The 26,704-nt window shown below is 42.5% G+C and overlaps 1 protein-coding gene across 18 annotated transcripts in view; it reads right to left on the bottom strand.

The window, feature by feature from the left end:
* AFF1 (ALF transcription elongation factor 1) overlaps window positions 1-26,704 on the bottom strand; it is a 238,085-nt gene that overhangs the window by 125,058 nt on the left and 86,323 nt on the right. The window contains exon 1 of one of the 18 annotated variants that reach the window (XM_078068923.1): window positions 2,848-3,342. The exons of 16 other annotated variants lie outside the window; for them this stretch is intronic. In XM_078068923.1, coding sequence (XP_077925049.1) covers window positions 2,848-2,864 — 17 coding nt within the window. In that variant the 5' untranslated portion in view covers window positions 2,865-3,342. Of the gene's footprint in view, window positions 1-2,847; window positions 3,343-26,704 lie in introns of those variants that run through there. One more of the 18 variants, XM_078068924.1, reaches the window with a different exon arrangement.

Below are 26,704 nucleotides of genomic sequence, written 5' to 3'. Positions count from 1 at the left end.
AACAAAATAATCAACTTCCTACTTTTAGGTGCTTTCTCCCCTACTTTTAGGTTTAAAATGAGGGAGGGGGCTGGTCAACTTCAATTTATAATGGTTCACAAGCTAAGAAATAGGTAGTCCCTCCCTCATTCAAAATACTTCTAGCTTATGCGGGAGATACCAAAAATGTGAGACAACATCTTAAGGAGCTGACTATAGAAAAGGAATACACTGACTAGCCTACTCACATGAAAAATTAGTCATATACCAACCATAAGTATCAAATGAAGAATATTACCTTATAGCAATGACAAACAATGACAGAAAACTGCTATGGCCACCTCATGTATTCACTGTCAGTGCCGCAAAATTCACTTTCATCTAAGTTCTCATCTACCTCTTCTACTAAGAAAAAAAAAGTCAAACTATTTTAAATAGTGCACAATGAAACAACCGTGTTTAGAACAAACTGAGCTCTGAATCTTAAGGGCCAATGAGTCCAACAACCCAAACTAATTGTTCCGAGAGCAAACAGATACTGTGGGTGGCACTTGGGCAAGATTTTACTACCCTAGATTATAAATCAGAGGTGATGGTTTTGTTTCTCTTAGCACTACTCTCAACAATTTGACCCAGCTTGAGGTTTCCTCGAAATCCAAAAATATGTGCGATCTTCTCTTTAGATCTCAAAGATTATCTACTGTCCCACAAAACACAATGTCTAGGGGCGCCTGGGTGGCTCAGTCGCCTGAGCGTCTGCCTTCGGGCTCAGGTCATGGAGATCCCAGAGTCCTGGGATCAAGCCCCACATCACATTGGGCTCCCAGCTCAGTGGGGAGTCTGCTCCTCCCTCTCCCCTGCCCCTCCCCCCTGCTCATGCTCTCTCTTTCAAATAAATCTTAAAAAAAAAACACCACCACCACCACAATGTCTAAATGAGCACAGACCACATTCCAGATGTAACTGTAGAAAGTGAATATTTACAACTTGTGAGATACACTCCTATTATGCAGGCTAAGAAAACAACAGCCATCATGGCCCTGTGGCTTTGTTCCTAGTTCAAGGGCACATCTGAAGGCCAGGTAGAAGAGCAGAATATATACAGTCCTCCTGTTTCAACTGCTAACAAGTTGAACTACCACACTGATAATTCAGATTTTTCCATTTTGTAGCAAAGCACTTTTAGCAGAAATTGCTTTGGTACACTTATATTGAGGCTTTGCAGTTCCCTTTTCACACCTCCCCTCAGGATTGAAGGGAAAGTCTGGAAGTAAGGAAATGCTGCTCAGCAGCTCGTCAGGCACTGCTCCACCTATGTGACCTCAGGCGAGAAACAGGCTGGCTGGGCCTCAGTTTCCTCAACTATAAGTGGGAAAAATAAAAAGTACTTACCTATTTAAGTGACTGAGAAGAATCAAAGAGATAATCCAATTAAGGCAGCTGTGCCTGGCACACTGCATGCAGTGTCCAATTAGCTATTATCTCATTTTATTCTTAGTTTAAGAGCTGAGGCATTGAAATCACTTGCACCTGAGTTCAGATCCCAGGCCTATATCATTGAGTTCTGTTGGATAGTATTTACTTAGTTCCTTAGACTAAGGTACCTTAATCTAAGGCTTTATTCCAAAGACCCCCTTGGCAGTTAAATTTCATTAGAGGTTAGCAAACAAAGATGCCACTTTTGCTTCTCATCTAAGTTTTCCCACTACTTGGTCCCAAGAACCCCTTTCTTAGAACAACCAAGAACATGGGGCAGGGGATAAACCACAGAGTTGAGAGGATTAAATATATAAAGCAGATGGTGCACTATATGGAGTAGTTGGTTCTCTTCCTAGAAAGTTCTCTTAGGAAAAAATCTTGAATTTCAACTTCAGCACTGGGGCATCTATTTCTTTTAGTGGTACACCTGGGTTTTCAGACCTGAAACGTAGTTAGCCTTCTAAGACATCCCCAAATCACTGTACTACATCAAATATCAACTCGAAGAGCCCTATTACTTTAAATAGGTGACACCAAACTGCTTTCTAGTAAAACTAAAAGTTAAAAAAGAACTTATTATATAACTCTAAGTTTCCCTTAGCGCCAACTGCTGTCACAACTAAAATGAACTCACACACAACAGTCTCAGTCGTGTAATGATCACTGACTGATGCCTTGTCATCACTCCTTAACACTCATTACCAAAAAAAAAAAAAAAAAAAAAGGAACCAACCATGGAAAGTCAGAGCTTGAGGTTCTTACAATAGCGTTCCTCTGACAGCAACTGCAGTTCATTATCCTCTCCCCTCACCAACCCCGGTACATTCCCAGTCTTTGCCTACTCAGCAGATTCTCCGCAAGCTGTGCCGTTTTATGTGGAATACATTTCAGCAGTAAAATTTTCGATCACTCCCCTGCCAAATTCTCGACCACCTTCTCCAAGGCGAGCTGTTTTTACATTAAGTGATTTCTAAAATTCCGATCAAAATACTAGCTCCCCGCCACCCCCAAATCCGGAGAACCAAAGGGAGGTGCACAAAGAAACTAAATTAAAATTCGGGAAAGGCAAACAAGTTAAAACAACTTAATTCCTCCGAAAATAATTATTTTGGAAGACGGAAGGAATTTAACTTTTAACTTTAACTCAACCCCTCTACTCTGCAGGAATTACCCAGTATGCTCTCCCAACTGTTTTTTTGTTTTTGTTTTTAAATCTGACGTTAAGTAGTGACCCACAGCATCGGGAATGATGAGAAAGCAATGACAAAGCTGCTTCCTGCCGGTCTTCCTCGCAGCACCCCAACCCTCCCTCCCCCACCCCTGCCCGCAACCTTCAATTCCCCTAGCCACAAACACATTTAAAAAAGTTTCTCTCGGTGCCCGGCTTACCTTGACTGGGCTGCCATAATTCAGTTTACAGAGCTCAAGGACTTCTGTCCATCGGAGCCTTCAACCCGCGGCCCTTCTGCCAGCGCCGCGCTCACCATTTGCCGGGGCCGGGCGGGGACGGTCTCCCCTGCGCGACTCCCCGGTGTTGCGGGACTACCTGCTCCCGAGCCCGGGCGTCCTCAGCGCAGCCTCGGGCTCCGACCGTATTGGCTCGCACTAATCCTGATGGACATCCGGGCACTGGGGCCTCTGCAGGCGAACTACACTTTGGACCAGCTCGGGGAACGTCGCGTCCGAATTCAGAGCCAGTGAGATCCCTCGGGGCGATTTCGCAGAAGGGAAACCCAAGAAGCCCACGTCCACAGCCCACCAGCGCACAGCTCCCACCGAGCGGCACTAGGACTCGGGCCAGCGTTAGAAGAGAAGCGAAATCGTCTTTTGGCTCAGTGAAAGTTGTCCGAGTTCGCCTGAACACCCCCTGTCAAGAAAGTTCTGGTGGTACGGTCCGCCTCCTTAAATGGGCACGGCGCTCCGCCGGCCCGAGCCGGAGGCTGCGCCGGGCGGGGGCACCTAGCCCGAGCGCCGGCGCAGCCCTGCTCGCTCGCTCGCGGCCGAGCCCCGCCTGCAGGCTCCTGGCTAGTGCTCTCTTGCCAGGTTTTAAACAATGTACAAACACACCGCGGGAACACACAGTACCCGGCCGCTCAGAACTCCAGCTCCAATTTGAATATTTGTTGAATATTGGGCCCCAAGAGGCTGCAGTGAGCAAGGAATAAAACCACCAGCAGTAAACCACGGTCGCTACTTTAGATCATTCCAATGCTTGCCGTCAGGAAATGTGCAACTAACGCACCCTTGTTTTACTTTGTTCGCTTTCAGTTTTGATTTCATTACATTGAGAAAACATTTACAAAAACGCCCTTCCCTTTTTTGGACAACATACAGATTACAGAGTAAACTAACTCATTTTGGGGTTGGCATTTAAAAAACAATCACTGAGGATGCAAACCAACAATGTAGTAAACACTATGTAAGAAGTACAAACGAGAAAACGGGTCGTACTAAGAGGACCAGGGAAGCATTTAAACAGTGCCTAAAGGTAAGCAGGACAAACCTTAGGTGGGCAGAGATGGAGGGAGGCTGTGCTACAGTATCTCCCGGGGATCCAGCAAGCACAATGTACGACGAACTGGAAACTCTTAAAAGAATGAATGCCTGTCCTGGAGACTCCTCAGTTCTACCTGGAACCGTTGCAGTGTTGTCCACCTCACAAACAGATAGTCCAGACTGTATTACTAACAAGCCATGGAATAGACGTGTTGACCTCTGGCAAGAAAAAATACAATGCTGGGAGGAAGGCCCAATGCATCTTTATGTGTGATTCTCAAAGTGTGATTAGTGGACTCCTGGGAGTCCCCAAGAACTTCTCAGAGGTCAAAACTATTTTTAGAGTAACACAAAGATATGATCTATCTTTTTCACTGTGCTGACATTTGCACTAATGTTGCAAAAGCAACTGTGGGGTAACTGCAGGCGCCTTAGCACCAACCAAGGCAGTGGCTGCAAACAGAACTAGTGACACCGCATTCTCCACCACCACACACTAGCGGTTGAAACAAGTGTCCTTTAAGAAGGTCCTTAATGAAGCAAGCAGTAGGAATTACTACTTTTGTTAAAACTCAACAAGGCCTCGAGCAGAAGTTTTTGACGTTTTTTGTGACGTTGTGATAAAATGAGAAGTACACACGAACCACTCTGCTCCTGCAGAGTGAAGTACAATCGTCTGGAAGAAAAGCACGTGTGTAATTGAGTTGCGAGATAAACCAGCTGTTTGTGTTTTTTTTTTTTTTCCACGGACTACCATTTTTACGTGCAAGAACAACTGATGAACTGTGGTTTTTCTGACTTGGGTTTTTGGCAGTCATTTTCTCAAAAATGAACAAAGTGAGTCTGTTTCCTCAAGGAAAACAACTGACAGTATTTATTGCCAATGATAAGATTTGAGCTTTCAAGCATTCTGGAAAACTTTACATCTGCCACTGTGAGCTTTATAGCTTCCCAACAATTAAAAGACTTTTTCCAGTGAGATTGAAGGAGGACCCAGTTATAGCCTTGACTGACTCCATTTTGCCTTCAAATCTGTTCCTCTTAATTGTTGTGTTTCCCCCCCTTCAGCTTTATCTGTTAACTCAGGCAAGGGACCCAGTGGGCAAAACATCCAGTGATGGAAACCGAAACTACCCCCTCAAGAAACAAGGGCTGGCTGCCCTGACACCAGCAAGACCCTGCAAGATTGACCCCCAAGACAATAATCAACCTGACCTTTTGCTGCTCAGCTGCAGAGTACCCACCAATCTTGGTTCTGCGTTTTCCCTATATAAACTTAGACGTATTCTCAGCACCTTGGAGACAGTTCTTAGGACATTAGCCCACTGTCTTCCTGGTGCTGGCTTCACTGAAATGAATTCCTTTCTTGTTTCACCACCCCTGGTCTCTAATCCTTTAGATTTCGTTAGCAGTGAGTGGCAGAACCTGGTGTGTTTGCCGCCTGCCCCCCCCCCCAGGGGTCAGGTGCTCCTGCACCCTTGGGCTCCAGTAACACATTTTCTGGTGAGCCGGCCAGAAGCTGTGCTTCCGTTTTGTCCAGCCCTCTTGGGATCCCCGGATGGAGCAGCTGGAGGCAGGGCGCTCAGGGCTCGCCCGTTCATTTCCCAAATCAGGGACTATGACGGGTGGGAGACAACCACTACGGACCTCAGGCAGGGAGAGTGAGGAGAACAGTCCCTGACAGCTGCCAAAACTTGTTTTGGGGACACTCCTTTCCACTCGGCCCAGATAGGCACGAACTGCCTTAGCCACGTTTGGCGAAGCAGAGAAATGAACTGAGGAGTAAGTGGGCCCTGAAAGATTTGGTTCCTGGTAAGTTCCTCCTTAGTGCATGCTGGACCCTGTCCTTCCCTAGTTTCCTGTTGTCTGAGCTCCTGGGAACCATTTTGAGCTTGCGTGGCTCGTTCATATGATTTGCAACAAGGAATTTATAGAATTCATCATTAGAGGTACCATTAGAAAAGGAGAAGAGACGAGTGGCAAGTAGGGAAGTCAGGATATGTGTTTGTAAGATCTCTTGAAGTTTGTGTAAGAATGGGAAGTGCTATTTCTATACCTTCTCACAGCCCCCTAAGGAGAATATTGGCTGACTAGTCTATTTTTAGCTATGAACCTATGACTAAAAAGAAGATGGTATTTTACTGTTCCACCACCTGGCCTGTGTATATGTTAAGCTCAGAGGAAAGATGGTACTGAATGGCTCTCTTAGAGTTCTTCCTACCATTCAGTGACCACCCCCAAAGAGGGGGTTTTGATTTGGCTCTCTTAGCTTGTCTAGAAGCTGTTTGGTTCAGCCAGTGAAGCCCCGACTTTTGGGAAAGAATGAATGCTAACAGAGGTACTCTGAGCTTCATTTAGTGTTTCTTCTGTGTTCTTTCTGAACCTTTGCCTAGGAAGATGGGAGATACTTCTGTTTCCAAAGAAAATCCATTAGGACATATTTTGAATAAATGATGTAGAGGGCTAAAAAGCAACCAGAGAAAAAAGTCTGTTTTGCAAGGGGAAGAGACAGGAGATGGAGATAAATGTTAGTCCAAACTTCGAATCTACCTCCAGCCTTGCTGGGGGCACCCCTGCCACCTCTGCCACCACCCCTCCACCCCCTCCTGTTCCTATATCACCACTCGTTTGGCTCGCACAGGTGGCTCCTTCATTATCCTTGGTGCTTCCGGTGCCAAAGCACCCCAAGCTTTTGGGCCCCCTCTATATGAGGTTCGAACTGAGGTAACCTCCCAAATCAGCATGAAGGCGTCCAGGGGCTCCCCTAGACTCAACCCACCCACTTCAGATTTCCCCACAGGAGCCCCAGGTAAAACTGACAGTGGGGAACAAAGTGATGGACTGTTTAGTGGACACAGGTGCAGCATACCCGTATCAAAACTAATTCAATGTTGTTGGTTTAATTAAAAAAGACATGTCTTTAGAGTTATCAGAGTTAAATATAAAACTCATCCTACCAAGGTTTATTCAAGGTCAAATAAGCTCATGTTATCTCTGTTGCAATTTGTCAGCAAAAAGATGACTCAAAGTGATGGCTAATTTAGTCTCTCTCATGAAGTTTTCATGGGTAATTGTTAAAAGCAAGTAGATTTTTAAAAAGGTTTACAGGTAAACTTTTTTTGGTAAGATTTATTTGAGAAAGAGAGAGAGTGAGAGCGCACTCAAGAGTGGGGGGGGAGGGGAGTGCAGAGGGAGAGCGAAAGAATCCCCCACTGAGCCCGGAGGCAGCCATGGGGCCTGAGATCATGACCTGAGCTGAGATCAAGAGTCAGACGTTTAACCAACTGAGCCATCCAGGCGCCCCTATAAGTAAACTTTTAAATAGCTTTCAAAATCTTTGGTAACCTAACTTTGAAATTCCGTTAGTTAAATAACAAATTGGTTTGAACTCATTGTATATGCAAGTCTTTTCCAAATAAAATAAAATACTGAAACATTAATTACTAGACACAGGTTTATCTGCTTTTGGCTTCTTATTACAAAGAAACTAAAGATAGTTGGGTCTACTAGTAAACATATTTTATGCTTCAATGAAAGTTGTACTATGAAAAAACACGTTCCTAAAAATTATGAAATATATTCATAAATTTGCCACCTAAAGAATTCTGGGGTAACAGTTCACAGTCAGTAAAGTTTTCACTGGAGACTAAGGTTTCTAAGAGAATTCGGATACACGTAATTAAGACTGCTAGACATGATAAGGAGAGCCACTCTCTATGTAGAGAAAGTAAGATGTGTTTTTGATAAGAAAGGTTAGGAGAATGGGAGTACATTTTTGCTGAGGAAAAAGAAAGTAATTTTGTCCCAGGATGAGACTGGTTAGAGAGAAAAAACTTAGGATAAAATATGAATCTAAACAAAAACAAAAACAAAAACCAAACCCCTGTGGAAGGTTTGTGAAGGGGAATCTTTGGAAAACAGTTTTGTGCGTGTTCAGGACTAAGATTGGAATGAATGAATTTTAAAAGAACACTGGTATAAGATTGGAATTTGGGGTTGTTTTTTCTTTCTGTTAAAATGGCAATGTTTTCTTAGATTATTGGTCTACCCTTGATAAGTTATTATAAAGTTTTTTTTCTTTATCTGCCCAGAAAACCAAAGTTTCTACATTTTGTCTTTATCAGGTCTTTGATTACTTAAGAAGGTTAAAATTTCTCATTATTAAAGGAGCTAAGTTTTGCTAGCAACTATGTAACCTTCTGTAGAATCTCTTATTGCCACTTTGATTAAATAGATAATTAAATGTTATGTTTTATAATGATTTTTAATTCTATCTAGGCATGTTGCTTTAAAACCTGAGGCTTTTAAAAAAAAAAATAAAAAAAAAAACCTGAGGTTTTTAACAAAACTTCCCCAAAATTCAAATTCTAAATGAAGTCTTTTTGACTAATTAGGCTTGTTTATTTGGTATGTTAAGTTACATGGGAAGCATTGTCAAACAAATGATGATAAACCTCCTTAGGTTAAATTGCATGGGCAAATGCTGTAACTGTCCTAGAAATTTTTTTTTAAAGATTTTATTTATTTATTTGAGAGAGAAAGTGAAAGAGAGAATGAGCAGGGGAAAGGGCAGAGGGAGAAGCAGGCTCCCCGCTGACCAGGGAGCCCCGATGCCAGTAAGATTCCCGATTCCCGGACGCCGGGATCATGACCTGAGCCGAAGGCAGATGCTTAACTGACTAAGCCACCCAGGTGTCCCTCTGTCCTAGAAATTATATGAAATTCTTAAAGTTTTAGTATGTCCCGGTATAAGGTCATCACTTGACATTCTACTTATTGAAATGCCATGGGTCACAGAAAGAACTGGATCTCCTTGTCAATTGCATTATAATGAACTCTCATCAGATCTTTAACCAGGTCCATCTTTGAGTCTTTTGTCATTTACAATTATTGTATTTGATGCTCTCCCAAAACGTGTTTCATCTTCAAGGAAATTCATGAAAAGGACTTCTGACAAATACAGGTTTCTGATATCCTTAAGATCACAAAACTAAACTGCATAAGAATTTCCAAAACTAATGGAAACGTAGCATTCAAACAGAACAAGATTTAATAACAAGGAAATGAATGAATTGAGGAAGATGATTACAGTTTTTATGACTCTCCTTTGAAACACTGCTGGTTCTCTAATGTTTGCTCTTCCAGATTTTTTTTTCCCTTCCAGATTTAAGGACATTTTTTCTCTTAAAATATCTATGACTTACAGAAATATGATAAAATAGTCCTTTGTGAACAAATGGAAACATTAATCTTTTCTCCCTATCTGAACCCTCTAGAATTCAGAAACTCTCAGTGAGTATTCTTTCTTTCATAACAATTATAATTGTTTACATAAGTTCAGTAAGAATCTGTTCTCCTTATAACGGAACACCATTGGAAACACTGGTTATATTACCAAGGCTTTGAGTGGAATGTCATATCTGAGAGAGACATACATAGACTCAGATATGACCACACAGCTTTAAGGAACTGAAATTGATTTTATGGAGCCAATAGACCCCCTTGGAGATGTTCCCCAATACTTTGCTTACAGAGTTCCCAGCAGCCTTACCAAGTGAGTCAAGAATGTCACTTCCTGGCAGATGCAGGAAACTTATGATACTTGGGGAACCTCAAGAAGAGAGGAATTCACTCAAATCTACAGGTATTGCAGTAGGATCTGATGGCAAGTATATGGCTTGACTTCTCGCCTTGAGAGGCTATTAAAAGTTCAGTCTGAAATTCCTTATTCAAAAATTCCAGCAAAGGGCGCCTGGGTGGCTCAATCAGTTGAGCATCTGCCTTCAGCTCAGGTTATGATCCCAGGGTCCTGGGATCGAGCCCCGCATCGGGTTCCCTGCCCAGTGGGGAGCCTGTTTCTCCCTCTCCCTCTGCTGCTCCCCACTTATGCTCTCTCTCTGTGTGTCAAAAAAAAAAAAAAAAGTTCCAGCAAAGCAGATTTAAAAGAACTTATATGACCAATTACTTTTCTTCCTGTGCTTATGTAAATAATTAGGCCAAGTTTGTTAAAACTGGACTTGTTTTACAAACTAGTCTTAAGTTGGCTATCTTTGTTGGAAATGAGGGTGATTTTAGAGAGAAAAATTATGTCTCAATAACACACTTTTGGGGATGTTAGATTCTAGTTTTGATTGTCTTTAAAGGTTTGTTGTTCACCTAACCTACACAGCTTGAGGTAAACTTCAGAGAAATGTCACAATAACTCATGTACAGACAATCTTCAAGCCTGTTACTCTGTGGGGATAGTAAAAGGACCCATGGGCATATGACTGAACAGCTGGACAATGGGAGGTACTTGCTCGTTAGGAGTTCTTACCACTCCCTTCTCAGTCCACATTAAGTCTGAGGTTGCCCATCAGACTAGCTCTCTCAAATTATTCACACAGGTCACATAGGACCTCCCTGGGGAAATATGAGATGGAGGTGAATATTTCTTTGGGTATACTCTGTTCCCCTGGTGGGAAGTTGCAGCTCATCAACATGTGTTTGCCTTAGTAAAGGAACAGATAAACACCACCACCACCCCCCACTACCCCCACCCCGCGTGTGGGAAATGAATTACACGGTGGAACTGAGTAGCTAACTGCTGAGCAAGTTTAATGGAGTAAAGCTGCCCCCCCCCCATGTAATAAAAAGCTAGATAGTATTCAGGGATCATCTCAGGCAATGGTATCAACTTCCTGACAGTTGTGTAACTCAACTATCACCTTGACGGATTCTATGTGGCTGGGAGGGCAAAAATCGCTCCTTACAGGCCAAGTGTACCCCACTCTATGGGGTTAGCTACAGACTTGTGGAAAATAATGGATGGCTTTACCTTCCTTATGATTGGATTAGCTGATGCACTTGGGATAAGTTATCTTCCACCGATTAAATTAAAGTTAAATCCCAGTGATTTCTCATAACTGGGATATTGTTAAAGCTCAACATCAGGCAAAGAGGGCTTCTTGATGGTTTTATCCCTTAGCCATATTTGTCCCAGGAACTGCCTCTATCGATGTGCAGGGCTTTAGCCAAGTATACAACAGCCACCTTTATGTAAACGCAGCACGCAGTCACTCTCCTAAATGATGAAACCACACAAATGCAAAAGGTAGCCCTTCAAAACTGGGTGATCCTTGACATTTTGACTGCAGCCCAACGAGGAACCTGTCCTCTCATTAGAATAGAATGTTATGTCTCTATTCCAAATTACTCAAAAAAATGTAACGGAAGCCGTGAAAGATTTAAACAAACACATAACTGCCAGGGATGCCCTAGTTCTATATCCTTTCAGCAGTTGACTAAATTTGATTCCTTTTAAACGGAAATATGCCCTGTTAAGCATTGCTATATTTCTTGTTCTTCTCTTTGGTTGTTGTCTGACTTTGTATTTGTCACACAGAAGCCCACGCTTGTACTAGCTCGGAGATGCCCTTTTTGTCCTCCTCAGCGGGAACACAAGAAACAAAATTCTCCTAACCTGTCAAAATCTTCCATTCCAGAATTCCTACATTATCCTTGGTCCGCGGGAAGTAGTTATGACTGTCGTCCCTCCTCCTTCCATTGAAATGGAATGATGGCGTGACAGCGAGGATTTGAAGGAGGACCCAGGCATTGCCCTGACTCCATTTTGCCTTCAACCTTTTCCTCTTAATGGCCTTGTTTTCCCCTCCAGCTTATCTGTTAACTCAGGCAAAAACCCAGCAGGCAAAACATCCCATGGTGGGAACCAAAACTACCCCCTCAAGCAATAAACTACTCCCCTGGCACCAGCAAGACCCCACATGATTGACGCCAAGACAACAGTCCAGCAGACCTTTGCTGCTGCAGCAGGTACCCTACTGATCTTTGTTCTGCGGTTTCCCCACATAAACTTAGACGTATTCTCAGCACCTTGGAGGCATTCTTAGGACATTAAGTCTTCTGTCTTCCCACTGCTGACCTCACTGAAATTCCTTCCTTGTTTCACCACCACTGGTCTCTCGGCCTTCAGATATTTTTAGTGGCAAGTGGCAGAACCTGGTCTGTTTGGGCCCCTCCCCGTCAGGTGTTCTTGCACTCCTGGGCTCCAGTAAACAAGATGAGGGAAATAAATGTGATTTTAGAAGATCTGCATAACTTCGTGACCAATATCTTCTATTTGGTACAAAGTCATGCATGGGCAGAAGATTCACGGAAAGTATAAGACAGATCAACGGATTCTAATGTATCAAAGTAAAAAAACAAAACAAAACACCTCAGTGACAGGATTTCAGATTCCGCATTGCAACTAAGCTTTAAGAAAATATGACTTGTAGAGTTTTGGTATAATATCAAAGGAGGCATGAAAATACTGCCCCCCTTTTCTGTGTAAGGCTGGATCTTCTTCATAGATTTCAACCAAAACAACATTGCAGCAGATTGAATACAGAAGCATATATAAGAAACCAGCTGCCTTCACTTGTATTAACTTTCTATTGTGTTAACAGTAAAGAGATTTGTATAAACATAAAATAATGCCATAACTGTTACTAATTTATTTTATTTTGGAAATAGTTTTTTTTTCAGTAAGAAAGTATTTAAATTAATAATGGGTTTATTATTTTAAATATTTAACATTTTAAATATCTCAATTTTAATTTTTTTAAAAGATTTTATTTATTTATTTGACAGAGACACAGCGAGAGAGGGAACATAAGCAGGGGGAGCGGCAGAGGGAGAAGCAGGCTCCCCACTGAGCAGGGAGCCCAATGCGGGGCTCAATCCCAGGATCCTGGGATCATGAACTGAGCCAAAAGCAGATGCTTAACGACTGAGCCACCAGGGTGCCCCTCAATTTTAATTTTCTTAATAAAATATTTGATTTATTTGTCAGAGAGAGAGAGAGAGAGTGAGCACAAGCAGGGGGAGCAGCAGACAGAGGGAGAAGCAGGCTCCCCACTGAGCAAGGAGTCCGATGCAGGACTTGATCCCAGGACCCTGGGATAATGACCTGAACCACAGGTACATGCCTAACTGACTGAGCCACCCAGGCGTCCCTCAATTTTAATTTTTAATACAGTAAGTATCAATAGATAAAACCCATATATATAAAACTCTTTGGGGTTCTTAATATAATTGTGGGGCACAAACTTTTCCATGTCATTTGCTAATACTTCATTGTCCCCCTCACCTCTCCACACTCATCATGGCTTCTCTTGCATTACAGGTAATATTCTTATAACTAGTCCCTTAGCATCTACATCAGCTTTGAAAAAATATGGTCAGATCACCTGGGACTTGTGTTAAAAACAGTGGAGAGGCGCCTGGATGGCTCAGTCGTTGGGCGTCTGCCTTTGGCTCAGGTCATGATCTCAGGGTCCTGGGATCGAGCCCCGCATCGGTCTCCCTGCTTGGCGGGAAGCCTGCTTCTCCCTCTCCCACTCCTCCTGCTGTGTTCCCTCTCTCGCTGTCTCTCTCTCTGTGTCAAGTAAATAAATAAAATCTTAAAAAAAAAAAAAAAAACCAGTGGAGTCTAGAACTACTGAATCAAAGTCCTTGTGGGTTGAGATCCCAGGGATATGCATTTCAGCACATTCTCCAGGTAGTACTTGTCTGCTTCTAAGTGAGAACAACTTCCCTAGATCATGCATATTTAGAAATGAATGTTAAGAGCTTTTTGATTCACTATTGGTTTATAATCCCTGGATCATTTTATGGATCACGGTTGGACCACATGTATCTTCATTGTCAGCGACCTCTATCAAACAATAAAATACCACTGCATGCATATATTCATAGTAGAGTGATAAACCTTCAAGGAAGTATAAATTCAGGAAACAAGTATAAATTCAGGAAAGTATAAATTCAGGACAAAAGTCTACTCCTAAGAATTTTCTGCTTGCCATTTCCCCCAGTTTTTCTCTTGTTCTTCTCAATACTAACTAGGATCATCTGTGCTTTAAACAAATTGGTATCAGACATCTAAGTAAGATGAAACAGTATTTCATAAGAGCATTTACTCACAGTCTCCATTTACCACAGGCTAGAAATGTAACATCAGTAATACTAAAATTACATGTTTCCTCTGTGAACTGTGTTAATTATTCTGGCACTATTTAAATATGAAGAAATGAAAGAATACAGCAAACAGTTACCCAAAAGGAAAAAGGGAATCACCAGATCATGATTACACCTTGAGATAACCCAGGCTGTCAAAATTGTTTGTAAATTAGTGAGGGTAATTTAAAACTGAAGCGGGATTATACTCGACTTGTAACAGATCTAAAAATACTAGAGGAAAGTGCAAGAGAAATTTTCTGGAATTAGATACTGTCTGTGGCTGAAGTACAGCAATACAAACATGGGTGTTACTACTTCCAAGTGTTCTGAAAACACCACACTGTCCTAACCACAGACTTGTTCAGTAATGAAACTGAACAAAGACAACATTTTTAACCTTTGGGGGCATAGAGGGGCACAAAATTCTTTGGTTTTTGGATGAAATTTGAGGAGAAAGCCCCATGCATACATCTGTTATACTTTGATGTGTTCATGATCTCCCTGGCACCCACCACAGGAGCCCCCTGAGGTTTTGTAGACTTTAGGTGAAGAACTGCTGAGCCCTAAAGTATGCTCAAACTGGACCAGCTCATAGACCCAACTTAGCTTACAAGTTAAGAGGTAAGATCACCTGTCAATCTTCACTGCCCCTTTAAAAACTTGGAGCTATCTTATTAATTGCCCAGTGCAGTGAAGAATTGCTAATGAAAATAAAAAGATGTTACATGACACCAAAACATCATCTATACAACCAAATAAGAAGTTTCTCTGTATAGTGAGAATATGCTAATCAGTCTACATTTTCTGAATTAACCCTACAGTGACCAAGTATGCTAAAACCAAAAGGTACACGATTTAATACATAAGGTAGAATTTATAAGGTGAGTGGGACAGACTATTTTACAATCCAAACTATGTTCTTGAATCACAAGGCTATCTTCTTATTGGCTCTTTAAGTTAACGGCCTTTATAAATGACACTTGAACACATGTAGTGGCAACAACATATGGCATGTGTAACACACTGTAAGTACAATCACAAATATGTACTAGATATTGTTATCCAAGAGTGAAAATAGAATCATCTTTCCAGTGCTCCATTATCTATTTGGCAAAATATACAGACATATGTTTAGAAATATATATATATATATATATATATATTTACGTTTTTATTTTTTTTTTTAATTTAGAATGCAAAATCTAACATACCTTAGTTGAAATTAAGGGGGGGGGGAAGGTTACACAGGTTGCCTTAATCCAAACTGTAAAATGCCTCATTCAATGTACTATGCATTTGGTCCACAATAGTCATTCAATGATTCTACTCTTTAATAGCATTTTGGGTCTAAAAGTTACATAGGTCAAATCTCCTATGAACTACTACTTCATTTCAATGGAATGTTGTTTAATGAGGACACTGCAAAACTCACTTCATGAAAAGAAGACCGCTCAAGGTTGCCACTGGAAGATCTCAAATAAAGTAGACACAGGAAAAGGGAGAAGAGGCAAAGGAGGAGAAAAAAGATGAGCAGTCCAAGGAGGGCAGAACTAGCAGGGCAAACAGCATCATAAGCATCACTGGAAATTAACTGACTTCCCCTTCAGCTATGACCTCAACACAAAGTAGTCCTCCCCTCACTGGTCTTGAGAAAACCCTCTTCTTTACCAGGCACTATTCCAAAGCTTTTTTCCACATCTCTCAGGTTCTCTACTATAGTAGTCTTCAAACTGGGGGGTCCAAGGAAATTCACAAGAGGTATGAGGGCAAAGGTTTCACGTAAATCTCTTTCTAAGGCCCTAACTTCCCTCTTCAGGCTTTCCTTTCACTTCCCACTTGCCTTTCCCTACCTGAACAAGAAAAGCAGGCCTCTCACTCATTCCAAATCAAGGGTACATTGCTCCAGGGTGTAAACAACTCTGAGGCCCCAAAGGAACAGATCTATGTGGGAGAATCCCTGAGCTCAAATCATCAAGAAATATTCATGCATGATTCCTCATTAAAGGAACCTCACTACAGGAACTGACCTGTAGCAAGGCCCATGTCTTCTCTATCTAGCTATACAGAATTACAAAATGAGGTGGAAGATTTTCTCTCATAGGTTTGAAAATGAAGACTTGCAGTTTTGCAACATTCTGTTGGGGTGGGGGGCCGTACATAAGCAAAAACGTTTAGGACTACTGCCCAACTTCAGCTCACTCTTGACTGAATGAATGTCTTTTTCTCTACTTCTGGTTTACACTTTTCCATGTCTCCTTCTATTTGTGCATTGTTAGAGCATCCCCCCTCACCCTCCCCAGGACGCCTGCCCTTCCATACCAATGACTTATTCGCAGCCTGCAAACAATCTTAAATTTCCAAAACCCCACCCCAATACAACACACAAACCCCACACACACACACTCACACACACCGCCTTAAAAAAAATTTTTTTTTTGGACTTTATTTATTGAGAGAGAGAGAGAGAGAGAGATCACGAGCAGGGTGAGGGGCAGAGGGAGGAGCAGACTCCCTGCTGAGCAGGGAGCCAAATGTGGGACTTGATCCCAGGACCCTGGCATCATGACCTGAGCCGAAGGCATGACTGAGCCACACAGGCGCCCTAAAAAAAATTTTTTTAATTTTAGAATAATTTTAGATTTACGGAAAAGTGGCAAAGAATTCCCATATACCTCCCTGGTCAGTTTCCCCATTTTCACATCTTATAGCTCTATTTGTCATTTGCCAAAATTGAGAAATCCACACTGGTATATTCCTTTAACTCCAGACTTTGTTTTGAATTCAGTTTTTCCATTAATGTTCTCTTTCTGTTCCAAAAGCCAATCCAGGGTATCACACACTAACTACACTCTGTGACAGTATCTCCATTTTTCTTGGCTTTTCATGACCTTCACAGCTTTGAGGAGTTCAGGCCAGGTGTGCTGTGGAATGTCTCCCTCCCCTCCTCCACCAATCTGGGTTTATTTGATGTTTTCCCTTCAAGGGAAGGAGGGAATTACACTCCACCTCCTATAGAGTGTGGTGGTATCTATACATCCTATCTGGAATTCTTCTGTGGGAAAGATTTGCTTCTTCTCCATTTATTAACTTATATAATCACTTCTTTATATCAGTATGGGCTCATGATTATTTTATCCTTGGGGTCATAATTCAGTGCTACATGATTTATTTTATTCATCAAATTGTTCCAGCCCTGGCCATTGGGTGCTCTCAGGTTAGCTCTTTGTCCCTTTGATTTGCTCCCATCCTTTTGTCTTTTGAGCACTTCCCTACCTTCTGGTCCTACAAGATGCTCCAGGCTCATCTACTTTTCTCTATCTCAGTTCTAAAATCAGTGATTTCTCCCACATATCAGTCTCCTCTTCTTAGAAGCTCAGTCAGTTAAGCATCTGACTCTTGGTTTCAGCTCGGGTCGTGATCTCAGGGTCGTGAGATGGAGCCCCGCATCAGGCCTCACATGAGGCTCCCCGCTCAGCTGAGAGTCTCCTTCTTTCCCCCTCTTTCGCCCTCTCCCCCTTTGCCCCTCCCCCTGCTCGAGCTCTCACTAAATACATCTTAAAAAAAAAAAAAAAAAAAAACTATCACCAATCTCCTGCCATCCCAGCCAAACTTCCTAAATGGAGAGCAGTCGGCTTCATTTATAATGCCAGTGACCACCTTCCTTGAAGGTCTCCTCTGTGGACTTTTAGGATGCCACTCTATCTGGGGGGGAACTCATTTTATAATTCTTTCTGCTCACACATCCGGAATTCATTATAAGACATTAGAAAACTTCACTTAACTCTCCGTCTCTGTATGTGGTCTTGGACAATATCATCAATGACTCTCCAAAAGTTTAACCTTCAGCCCAAACCTCTCTCCACAACTCCAAGTTCATTCTTCCCAGCTGCCCAGAAACATGATCCTAGGTATGAAAAGGCACTTGGAAGGCTGTCCAAAATGGATCATTCACTTAGTGGAAAGTGTATCACCCTGGAGATGCCAAGAGACACCTATCATTCAGCCTGAGCTGCTGCTTGAGTCTGCAAAGGGCGCTTTCTCTATAAAGGAGACAATGTCTCCCTCCCCAAAGAAGGGATGGGAAAGAACTGAGAGAGGAAGGCTAGAGCTGGTTCCATTCCTGGGAATAAAAGCAGAAGGCAGAATTTTAAAAAGGCTTCCAATTAGCAGATCAGGAGGGACATGAGTAACATAAAACTAAAAAATGTCATTATCTTTATAATGTGTTTAACTGTAATGAACAGCAATAAACATCTTAACACCTGCTTCCTTAAATTTTTGACTAGCAAAACCAGTGAGTGTGCACAGTAACAGGTGGTATGCGAAGTAGAGTAGTGAAAAAAAAAAGAAAGAAAAAAGGCAGAGGGGGCGCCTGGGTGGCTCAGTCGTTAAGCGTCTGCCTTCGGCTCAGGTCATCATCCCAGGGTCCTGGGATTGAGCCCCACATCGGGCTCCCTGCTCAGCGGGAAGCCTGCTTCTCCCTCTCCCACTCCCCCTGCTTGTGTTCCCTCTCTCTCTGTGTCTCTCTCTGTCAAACAAACAAACAAACAAATAAATAAGGCAGAGATGTGAGGGAAAGAGACAAAGTCGGCCTGAGAAATGGCCACAGGCCAGATGGTGACTCCCAGCAACTCACACTCAACAGGGCCAGAATTAATCTGACCCCAACTCCATCCAACCCATTCCTCTCCGTGTGGTTCCTTGGTTATCCACCAGTATCCATCACCCAAACTAAAGATCAGTTACTCCTTTTCCTGGTTCTTTCTCCACATGTAATCACTACCTAAATCACAGAGGTCTCCTGAGGTAGTAAAAATGCAGGGGTGCAGGGGCACAGGGGTGGGGATCTCTTCACTTGAAATACTGCTCTATTATCTTCAATTTATTTTTTTAAGATTATATTTATTTGAGAGCAAGAGGGGCAGGGTGAATATGAGCAGGGGAAAGGGACAGAGGGAGAGTGAGAAGCAGACTCCCCACTGAGCAGGGAGCCGGATTTGGGACTCAATCCCAGGACCTCGGGATCACAACCCGAGCCGAAGGCAGACGCCCAACCGACTGAGCCACTCAGGCGCCCCTCTATTATTTTCAATTTAAAGATTTTTATTTATTTTCAGAGAGAAGGCCCATGTGCACAGGGGGAAGGGCAGAGGGGCAAGAATCTCAAGCAGACTGCGCTCAGCGAGGAGCCAGAGCAGAGCTTGATCCCACGACCCTGAGACCCCACCACCTGAGCCGAAACCATGAATCAGACATGTTAACCAAATGCACCACCAAGGTGCCCCTCTATTATTTTCAATTTATACAGCTAGTTTCTAAGTGCTTTATCTTCCCCTAGGTTGAATATGCTTTCACCCTCCCGTTTTACAAAAATATTTAATGACATGGGGAGACATTATAATATAGTGTAAGGTTTAAAAAAAAAAAAAGCAATTGCAATACGGTACATTTGTTAGGAACCCACTTCATCAAAATTTAATTAAATATGTGTATTAAAAAGATTTACTGGGCCTCTGTACCAAAATGCTAGCCATAGATATTTCTGGATGGAAGGATCAAATGGCTTGTCTTATTCTGGGCATTTAAATATCTTCTAAGTCTTATAAAATGAACACATATCTGCATCCTAGTCTTTAAAACAAAACAAAACCAAAAAACCCCACACAATTATTATAAAAAATAAACTATAATCAGGGGTGAACCTGGGTGGCTCAGCTGGTTAAGCAGCTGCCTTCAGCTCAGGTCATGATCTCAGGGTTCTGAGATCGAACCCCACATTGGGCTCCCTGCTCAATGAGGAGTCTGCTTCTCCCTCTCCCTCTGCTGCTCCCCTTGCTTGTGCTCTCTCTCTCATAAGCTCCCTCTCTCTCAAATAAATAAATAAAATTTTAAAAAAATAAACTATAATCAAATCTTAGTTCCAGAAAGGAGACCAAGGTCATCTAATCCACATCTCTATGCAAGAATGCTCTTTCTCTACCTAGTCTTTTTTGCCAATCTCCAGGGACACCTATTGTAATTAAAAAGCAGCCCCTCCCACTGCTGGCCAGTGATGGGACCAGAAAGTCCTGTGCTCCACAGACCTAAAATTGGCTTCCTAACAGCCGTTGTCCATTGGTTCTACTTCTGCCCTCTTGATCCTAATGTAGCTGTCCAGCTTTCTTATGCTTACTGTTTGAGGGTATTTCTTATTCTATCCTTTTCCCTTATACCTATGCATGGTTTTATATTTAAAATGCATCTAAAATAAAATAAAATCCATCTACTGTAAGGGTATTGTGTTGGGCGAAGCCCAGTCTGCTGGATCGTTGCCTTGTAATTGAAATGTTCAGTCACTTATTTTAATGATGTTGTTGGGTTTAAGTTCTACCAACTTGTTATTTGTCTTTCATTTTCCCTCCAGATTCCTGTTGCTCCTTTCCTGCATTCTTTTGCAAATTTTCAGGCCCCACCCAAACCTGTAGAATGAGAAAATGTGGGTGGGGCCCAACAACTGGAATTTCGACAAGCCGTCCAGGTGATTCTGTTGTACACGAAAGTTTAGAAACCACTGCTCTAGGGCTAATAGAATGCATCCTTAACGTACCAAATTCTATTTAGAGTCAATCTTGTACCTCTTCCCAGCTGACACTTCCGTCATCTAATTCCTTTTGGAAATTAAAAATAATCACAAGGTCTTCTAGAACCCCTACCATTCTCTTAGTTCAGGTTCTTTCTCATACATCATCGTGCTTTTTCAATAGAATTCTCTTGCCAACCTTCTCTCCCCACTTAGCCTTCAACACTACTGCCAGAATATATCATTCCTAAAATACACATCAGATGTTACTCTCTTGTGGAGAAAAAAGATAAGATGCGCATTGCCTGCGGCCTCCAGGATGAAGACCATACTTCTTACGGGGACATCCAACACCCATCCCCATTGGGTCAAACTTCAGCAGCCCTTCTCATCTGCCAACCCCCTCCACTGCTTCCTCAGCTTATCGCCACAAACACCCTCCAGCCAGAAGCCTCTCATGCCAGCCATCTTTGCACAAGAGTATTTTCTTCGTTGGAATGCTCCTTCCCCCTTCTCCAGCTGGAGACCCCCTACCATTCCTCAAATCCTAGCCCATGCAGCTCTTCTCAGAAGCCTCCTCCGCTATCTTAACCTTCATGCTCTCCCCCAAGCTCCTAGCTCTCCAGTATATCAAGTCACGAGGTGGGAGAGGATGGTGGGGGGGAATGTGCACTCGTTCAAGTGTTAAGGCAGCCAAAAGATAACGCAGCTGACAGATAATGCCTGAAACCGAGGACTGTGAGGAACTCGGCTCGCGGCAGCTGCGAGACCGCTTCCTACACCTGAACCCCAGGGACAGCTCTGCCCCAAACCAACAGAACCTGAGGCGCTCTCTCATGATGTAATCGCTGGGCTCTGACCTAGGTCCACACATGGAGATCAGTCAACCACTGTCGACATTTCAGAAAGTCCAAAGGAAATCCCGTATTTGCCCGTGGAAAGTATGGGCAGGACTCTGCTTTGGGCCTTTCTGGAGTGTCTGCCAACTGCGGGTGGTAACACCAGAGAGCTCATGCTCACCAGGAAATCTGACTGACAAGCTTATGTGGTTTGATTACGTTAAAAACAGGGAAACAGCAAAGTTGTTTAAATGGAGTTTCTTTAGTAGAGGGGCTCTTTCAAAACACGGGGTCCAAAGAAGGGAGAAATAGTAACAGAAAACAATAATAATTTAAAACGCACACAGAGGACTTGACTTTGGAGACAGGTACTTCCCCACAGATGTGAACTAAGAATGGAAACAATTCAGATCCTTCAGACTGAGCACTGGTTCACAGCCTTGACTCTCCGTGAAAATCACCTGGGGAGGCTGATAAGTTCCTGACATTGGGGGCCACACCTCAGGCCAATGACTCTCCGGAGGTGGGACCCCTGTGTCAGTATTTTTAAAATGTCCTCAGGTAATTTAATGTGAAGTCAAGTTTGAAAACCTCTGCTTTTGAGCTCTGCTACTTCAGCTGAGGGCAACACGGGAGGCTGCTCAGAAATACAGAATCTGGGGACCTGGGTAGCTCAGTCGGGTAAGCGTCTGCCTTCGGCTCAGGTCGTGATCCCAGGGTCCTGGAATCGAGTCCTGCGTCAGGCTCCCTGATCAGTGGGGAGCATGCTTCTCCCTCTGCCTGCTGCTCCCCCTGCCTGTGCTCTTTCTCTCTCTCTGACAAATAAAATCTTTTAAAAAAAAGAAAAGAAAAGAAATACAGAATCTTAGGTTCCATTCCAGATCTACCAAATCACAATCTGCATTTTAACAAAATTCCCAGGTGATTCATATGCCCAATAGAGTCTGAGAAGCACTGTTCTGTAAAATACAGAAGACTTAAGAATTCCTTAAACTCTCAAAGACAAGTGACCAATATCATCCCGATATTCAGTCTAAAACAATAATCTCTACACAATGTTTTGGTGAAGTCCTCTACGAGTTGGGGACTTTTCCATCCCTTCAAAATACCCTCAAATTTTCCTGAATACACACATAAGAAAAAGGGAAGGATGTAAGAATTGGAAGAGAGGAAACATTTCCCCATCTTTGCAGGCCGTTTTCTCCTTTTGTGAGAAAAAAAGTTTACATACACAGACAAGCCACAATGATCAGTAAATTGCATCTTATAAATGACATTAAGATCTCATCTCCCGGGGCGCCTGGGTGGCTCAGTCGTTAAGCGTCTGCCTTCGGCTCAGATCATCATCCCACGGTCCTGGAATCGAGCCCCGCATAGGGCTCCCTGCTTGGCGGGAAGCCTGCTTCTCCCTCTCCCACTCCCCCTGCTTGTGTTCCCTCTCTCGCTGCCTCTCTGTCAAATAAATACAGAAAATCTTTAAAAAAAAAAAAAAGATCTCATCTCCCCACAGATAAAGAGGTTATGTCAACTATTGACGTTTGCCTGTGATAGCCAGGCCTGGCCTAAATGTGTTTTTATTCCTAGCAAATGTTTGAATCCAAACAAATCAAAACCTAATATGAGGCACGAGTTTTGCATTCCATTGGAGGGCAGAGGCTCTTCAAAAAGCCAGGGGGGTTTCATTTGAGGTCATGAGCTCTGCCTCCTACCTAGGTCACATGCAAAACAGGAAGATTAAAATGAAATCAAAGCAGCATTTATTAAGCATCTATTATGTCCAAAGCCCTGCACAACCCTATAGGAGAGATTTAAAAATCCTTTGTCTTCTAAGCGCTTACTAACTCAGGGAAAGGGCATTTTTCTATGTCCTAAATACCTTGAAAAATACCGAATCTAAAGAACAAAAAGTTGAGTAATAACCAATTAAACCTCTTCATGATCAATGATCTCTAAGGTATGGAGTTAATTAGTTTTAAGCATCACGTTTAAGGATTCCTTTAAGAAACTTACACCAGTTTTGGTTCACAAATGTTGCCTATAGTCTCAGAAAGGAGGCAACTTCCTGGCTAATCCAATTAGAACTCATCCAGTTCCAGTGGTCAAGGTGAGAACTCTCAGCTGGGAACTCTACTCCCAGCTGACAGACTAGTTAGTGCCCTTTAACACCTCAGAGCCAGCTGGCCTCGTGCCTTAAAATGATTAACAACTTAATGGGCCCCTAAGCTTCTTCCACTTGGAAATTCACAGAAAGATGACTCTCCCCCAAATACAATATTCCCTCAGTATGTGTGCTTGAGATGTTTAGTAACAGTCCTAGATACCAAAGCCTGGGCACAGTGGTAAGCAAGGTGCTGGGAATAATTTTGTTAGTGACATGAATTGTGAGCACCCACAATATACAGTACTTAACCTGTATTAAATTAATTCCCACCACAAGCTACGAAGCCAAGTACTGTTTTACCATCCCTGCTTTACAGACAATGATGGCGAGGCCCAGGGAGTTGGGTGACCTTCTCAGTCACACAGCTGGTACGTGGTGGGACTGAGCTATCAAGCTGGCACCCTGGCTCCAGGAACCCTTGCTCTTAGTCACTATGCCAAGTAGCCTCTGGAGAAGCTACTGTTACAATGTTGGGCCGTAGGCCACTGGATCACTTTTACAGTCTTTTAGGAAATACTTTTCCTGACATCTAGCTATGTTTCATCACAGCATTCCCAAATTTGATATTTTGAACTCAGCTAGATGGCTTCTGCAAAAGGCAAAAAGAGATTTATTTGGGATCATGACCTGAGCCGAAGGCAGACACTTAACGACTGAGCCACCCAGGTGCCCCAAATAAAATATTATAAAAAAAAGAAATTCGGTGTCTGGGACCAGAGCATCTACCATATTTTAATGACTAAAGATAAGGATATATATATATTTAAAAAAAAAAAAGGCAAGTTGAAGTAAACATGGAACTCCAGTCCTGGTTTTTAACTGATGTTTCAGGTGCTTTGAACACTCAAGTTTCCCTCCATGAAGATGTGGTTAAGAGATGCCAGCCTCCATCCTAGCAGAAAGTCTGCAAAACTGTAAGCTAATGTTACCGAGTCTGAGGGCTAACAGTAAGGCAGTTACTGATGGTGGTGTCATCTAGGACAATCACTTTATGAAGACAAAGTGCTTTCAGAATAAGAACTTGGCTGAAACAATTTCAACTAATAGCATTTCTCTCTCCTCTCTACCCCTCTTCTCTCTCCTTTAATAAATGCACAGTTGCAGGGAGCCATATATGTAGGTTACATATTGCCAACAACCTTAAATAAGTGGATCACAGCTGTGTTTTCTTCATACTTCTTTCCTGTCAACAGCTAACCAAGGCTCTTTGAAAATTACCAAAGCAGGGGTGCTGATGGCTCCCACTGAAGGGGACCTGCTATCTTCTACAACCCATGTAGTCCTCAAGAAGTGCTAAGTTGTTACTACTCTACAATGGTTATTGCCTCTGGTTTCCACCTGGATATGAGTTATCACCTCTTGAGGAATGAAGTCGTCCACACAGAGGGCTGACTGTCAGCCAAGTCTGACTCAGCCCAGTCCATAATAGTTTGTTGTCAAGCCCCCGCTGGACCCCTCACTCAAAGCTCAGAACTGTTGTGGTCAGACCCTGCTCAGGAGAGGGCGAAGGGCCAGGAAAAAAATCACAGAGGAGTTTTCTAGGGCCTAGGGTCAATCAGGCCATTCAGGCTGAGCCGGGGAGTTCCTGTCCGCAGAGGTACACTTAAATAAAGGCTTAACCACATGCAACACTACTGCTTGCCCTTAAGAGTGTAAGATTCTAAGAAGGAAAACAAGAGGGAGTGGCTGTTGCATAAGGAGCAGAGAAAAAACAAGAAAGGCAACTAAACTAATCCTCTTCCTTATTTTATAGGTAAGAAACAAGGACCAGGGTTTCCCGGGTTTAAATACGACTTTAATATGATTTTCTTAAAAAAACATAACCACAATATTATCCCATCTAAAATGTTTTCTTTAAAAAAATAAAAATAGGGGCACCTGGGTGGGTCAGTCGGTAGCGCACCTCTTAGTTTTAGCTCAGGTGATGAGTTCCCAGTCCTGGGATCAGCCCCTCAGTCGGGCTCTGCACTCAGTGCAGGATCTGCTCCAGATTCTCTGCCCCAACCCCCCACCCCGGCTCGCGTGCGTCTCTCTCTATAAAATAAAATCTTTTCTGGGCGCCTGGGTGGCTCAGTTGGTTAAGCGACTGCCTTCGGCTCAGGTCATGATCCCGGAGTCCTGGGATCGAGTCCCACATCGGGCTCCCGGCTCGGCGGGGAGCCTGCCTCTCCCTCTGACCCTCTCCCCTCTCCCCTCTCATGCTGTTTCTCTCTCTCTCTCTCTCTCAAATAAATAAATAAATAAAATCTTTAAAAAAAATAAAATAAAATCTTTTTTTAAAACTTAAAAAATAAAAACACACTTTTAATATTAATTACTGTTTAATATTAACAAAATTTTCCTTTAATAGCCTCAAATATCCAGTTAAGTCTTCAAATTTAATTGGTATGCTTAGATCAAACAGGATCCTTTCATTACAGGGTTCTGTCTCCTGGGTTTTTAAATAACCTATATATATATATTTTTTTTTTTTCCTACGGATTTGTTAAAAAAAAAAAGATTACTTCCTGTAGCGTTCTCAGGTTATGGATTTTGCTGACAGCATGCAGGAAACCCGTTTCTTGGTCCAGTGTATTTCCTATAAACTGGCTTGACCAGATCCCTGTCAAAACTTCTGGAAAGACTGTTCCACAGGTGGTTTGTCTCCATCCCACTGAATCACATCAGGATACACAACAGTTACTTTTTAAAAAAAAAAAAATCTTAACATTAAATAAATGGATCCAGGTGTTATCAGCCACCCTAAACCATCCCACTGAAAAGCTTCTCACCACTTTTTAACTTAATATCATCAGCTAATGGCGATCACTGCCTATTTAGTTTCAGAATGCAAATATTGAAATGATAATACTCCAATGCTATCACTCTTTATGTGTTAATGTTTTCCTGTAAGTAACATTTCCTCCTTAATTATTTGGTGACCCAGTTTGTTCAGGAAACTAGGATAAATGCTTGATATTTTGTTTTCATTTTTTTTTAAATTATGAGCTGGTTCCCTACCATTTTCCAAAGGTGGTTAATGGATGTTGTTGTTTTAGTATCAGTTTAAATCCCAGGGTTTAAATGTATTTGATATGTTTTAATCCACTCAGTTTTATTCTTTTAAGCTTTTATGCTACCATTTGGCTGCTGGGAAACCCTTCAAGTTGTTTCTCGAGTCTTTTTGTTATCACCTGAATAGTCTTTAAT

Source organism: Halichoerus grypus, chromosome 3 (genome assembly GCF_964656455.1).
Source record: "Halichoerus grypus chromosome 3, mHalGry1.hap1.1, whole genome shotgun sequence".
Lineage (NCBI taxonomy): Eukaryota > Metazoa > Chordata > Mammalia > Carnivora > Phocidae > Halichoerus > Halichoerus grypus.
Note: the sequence above shows the minus strand (reverse complement) of the source record. Positions and strands in the feature narration are given on the sequence as shown.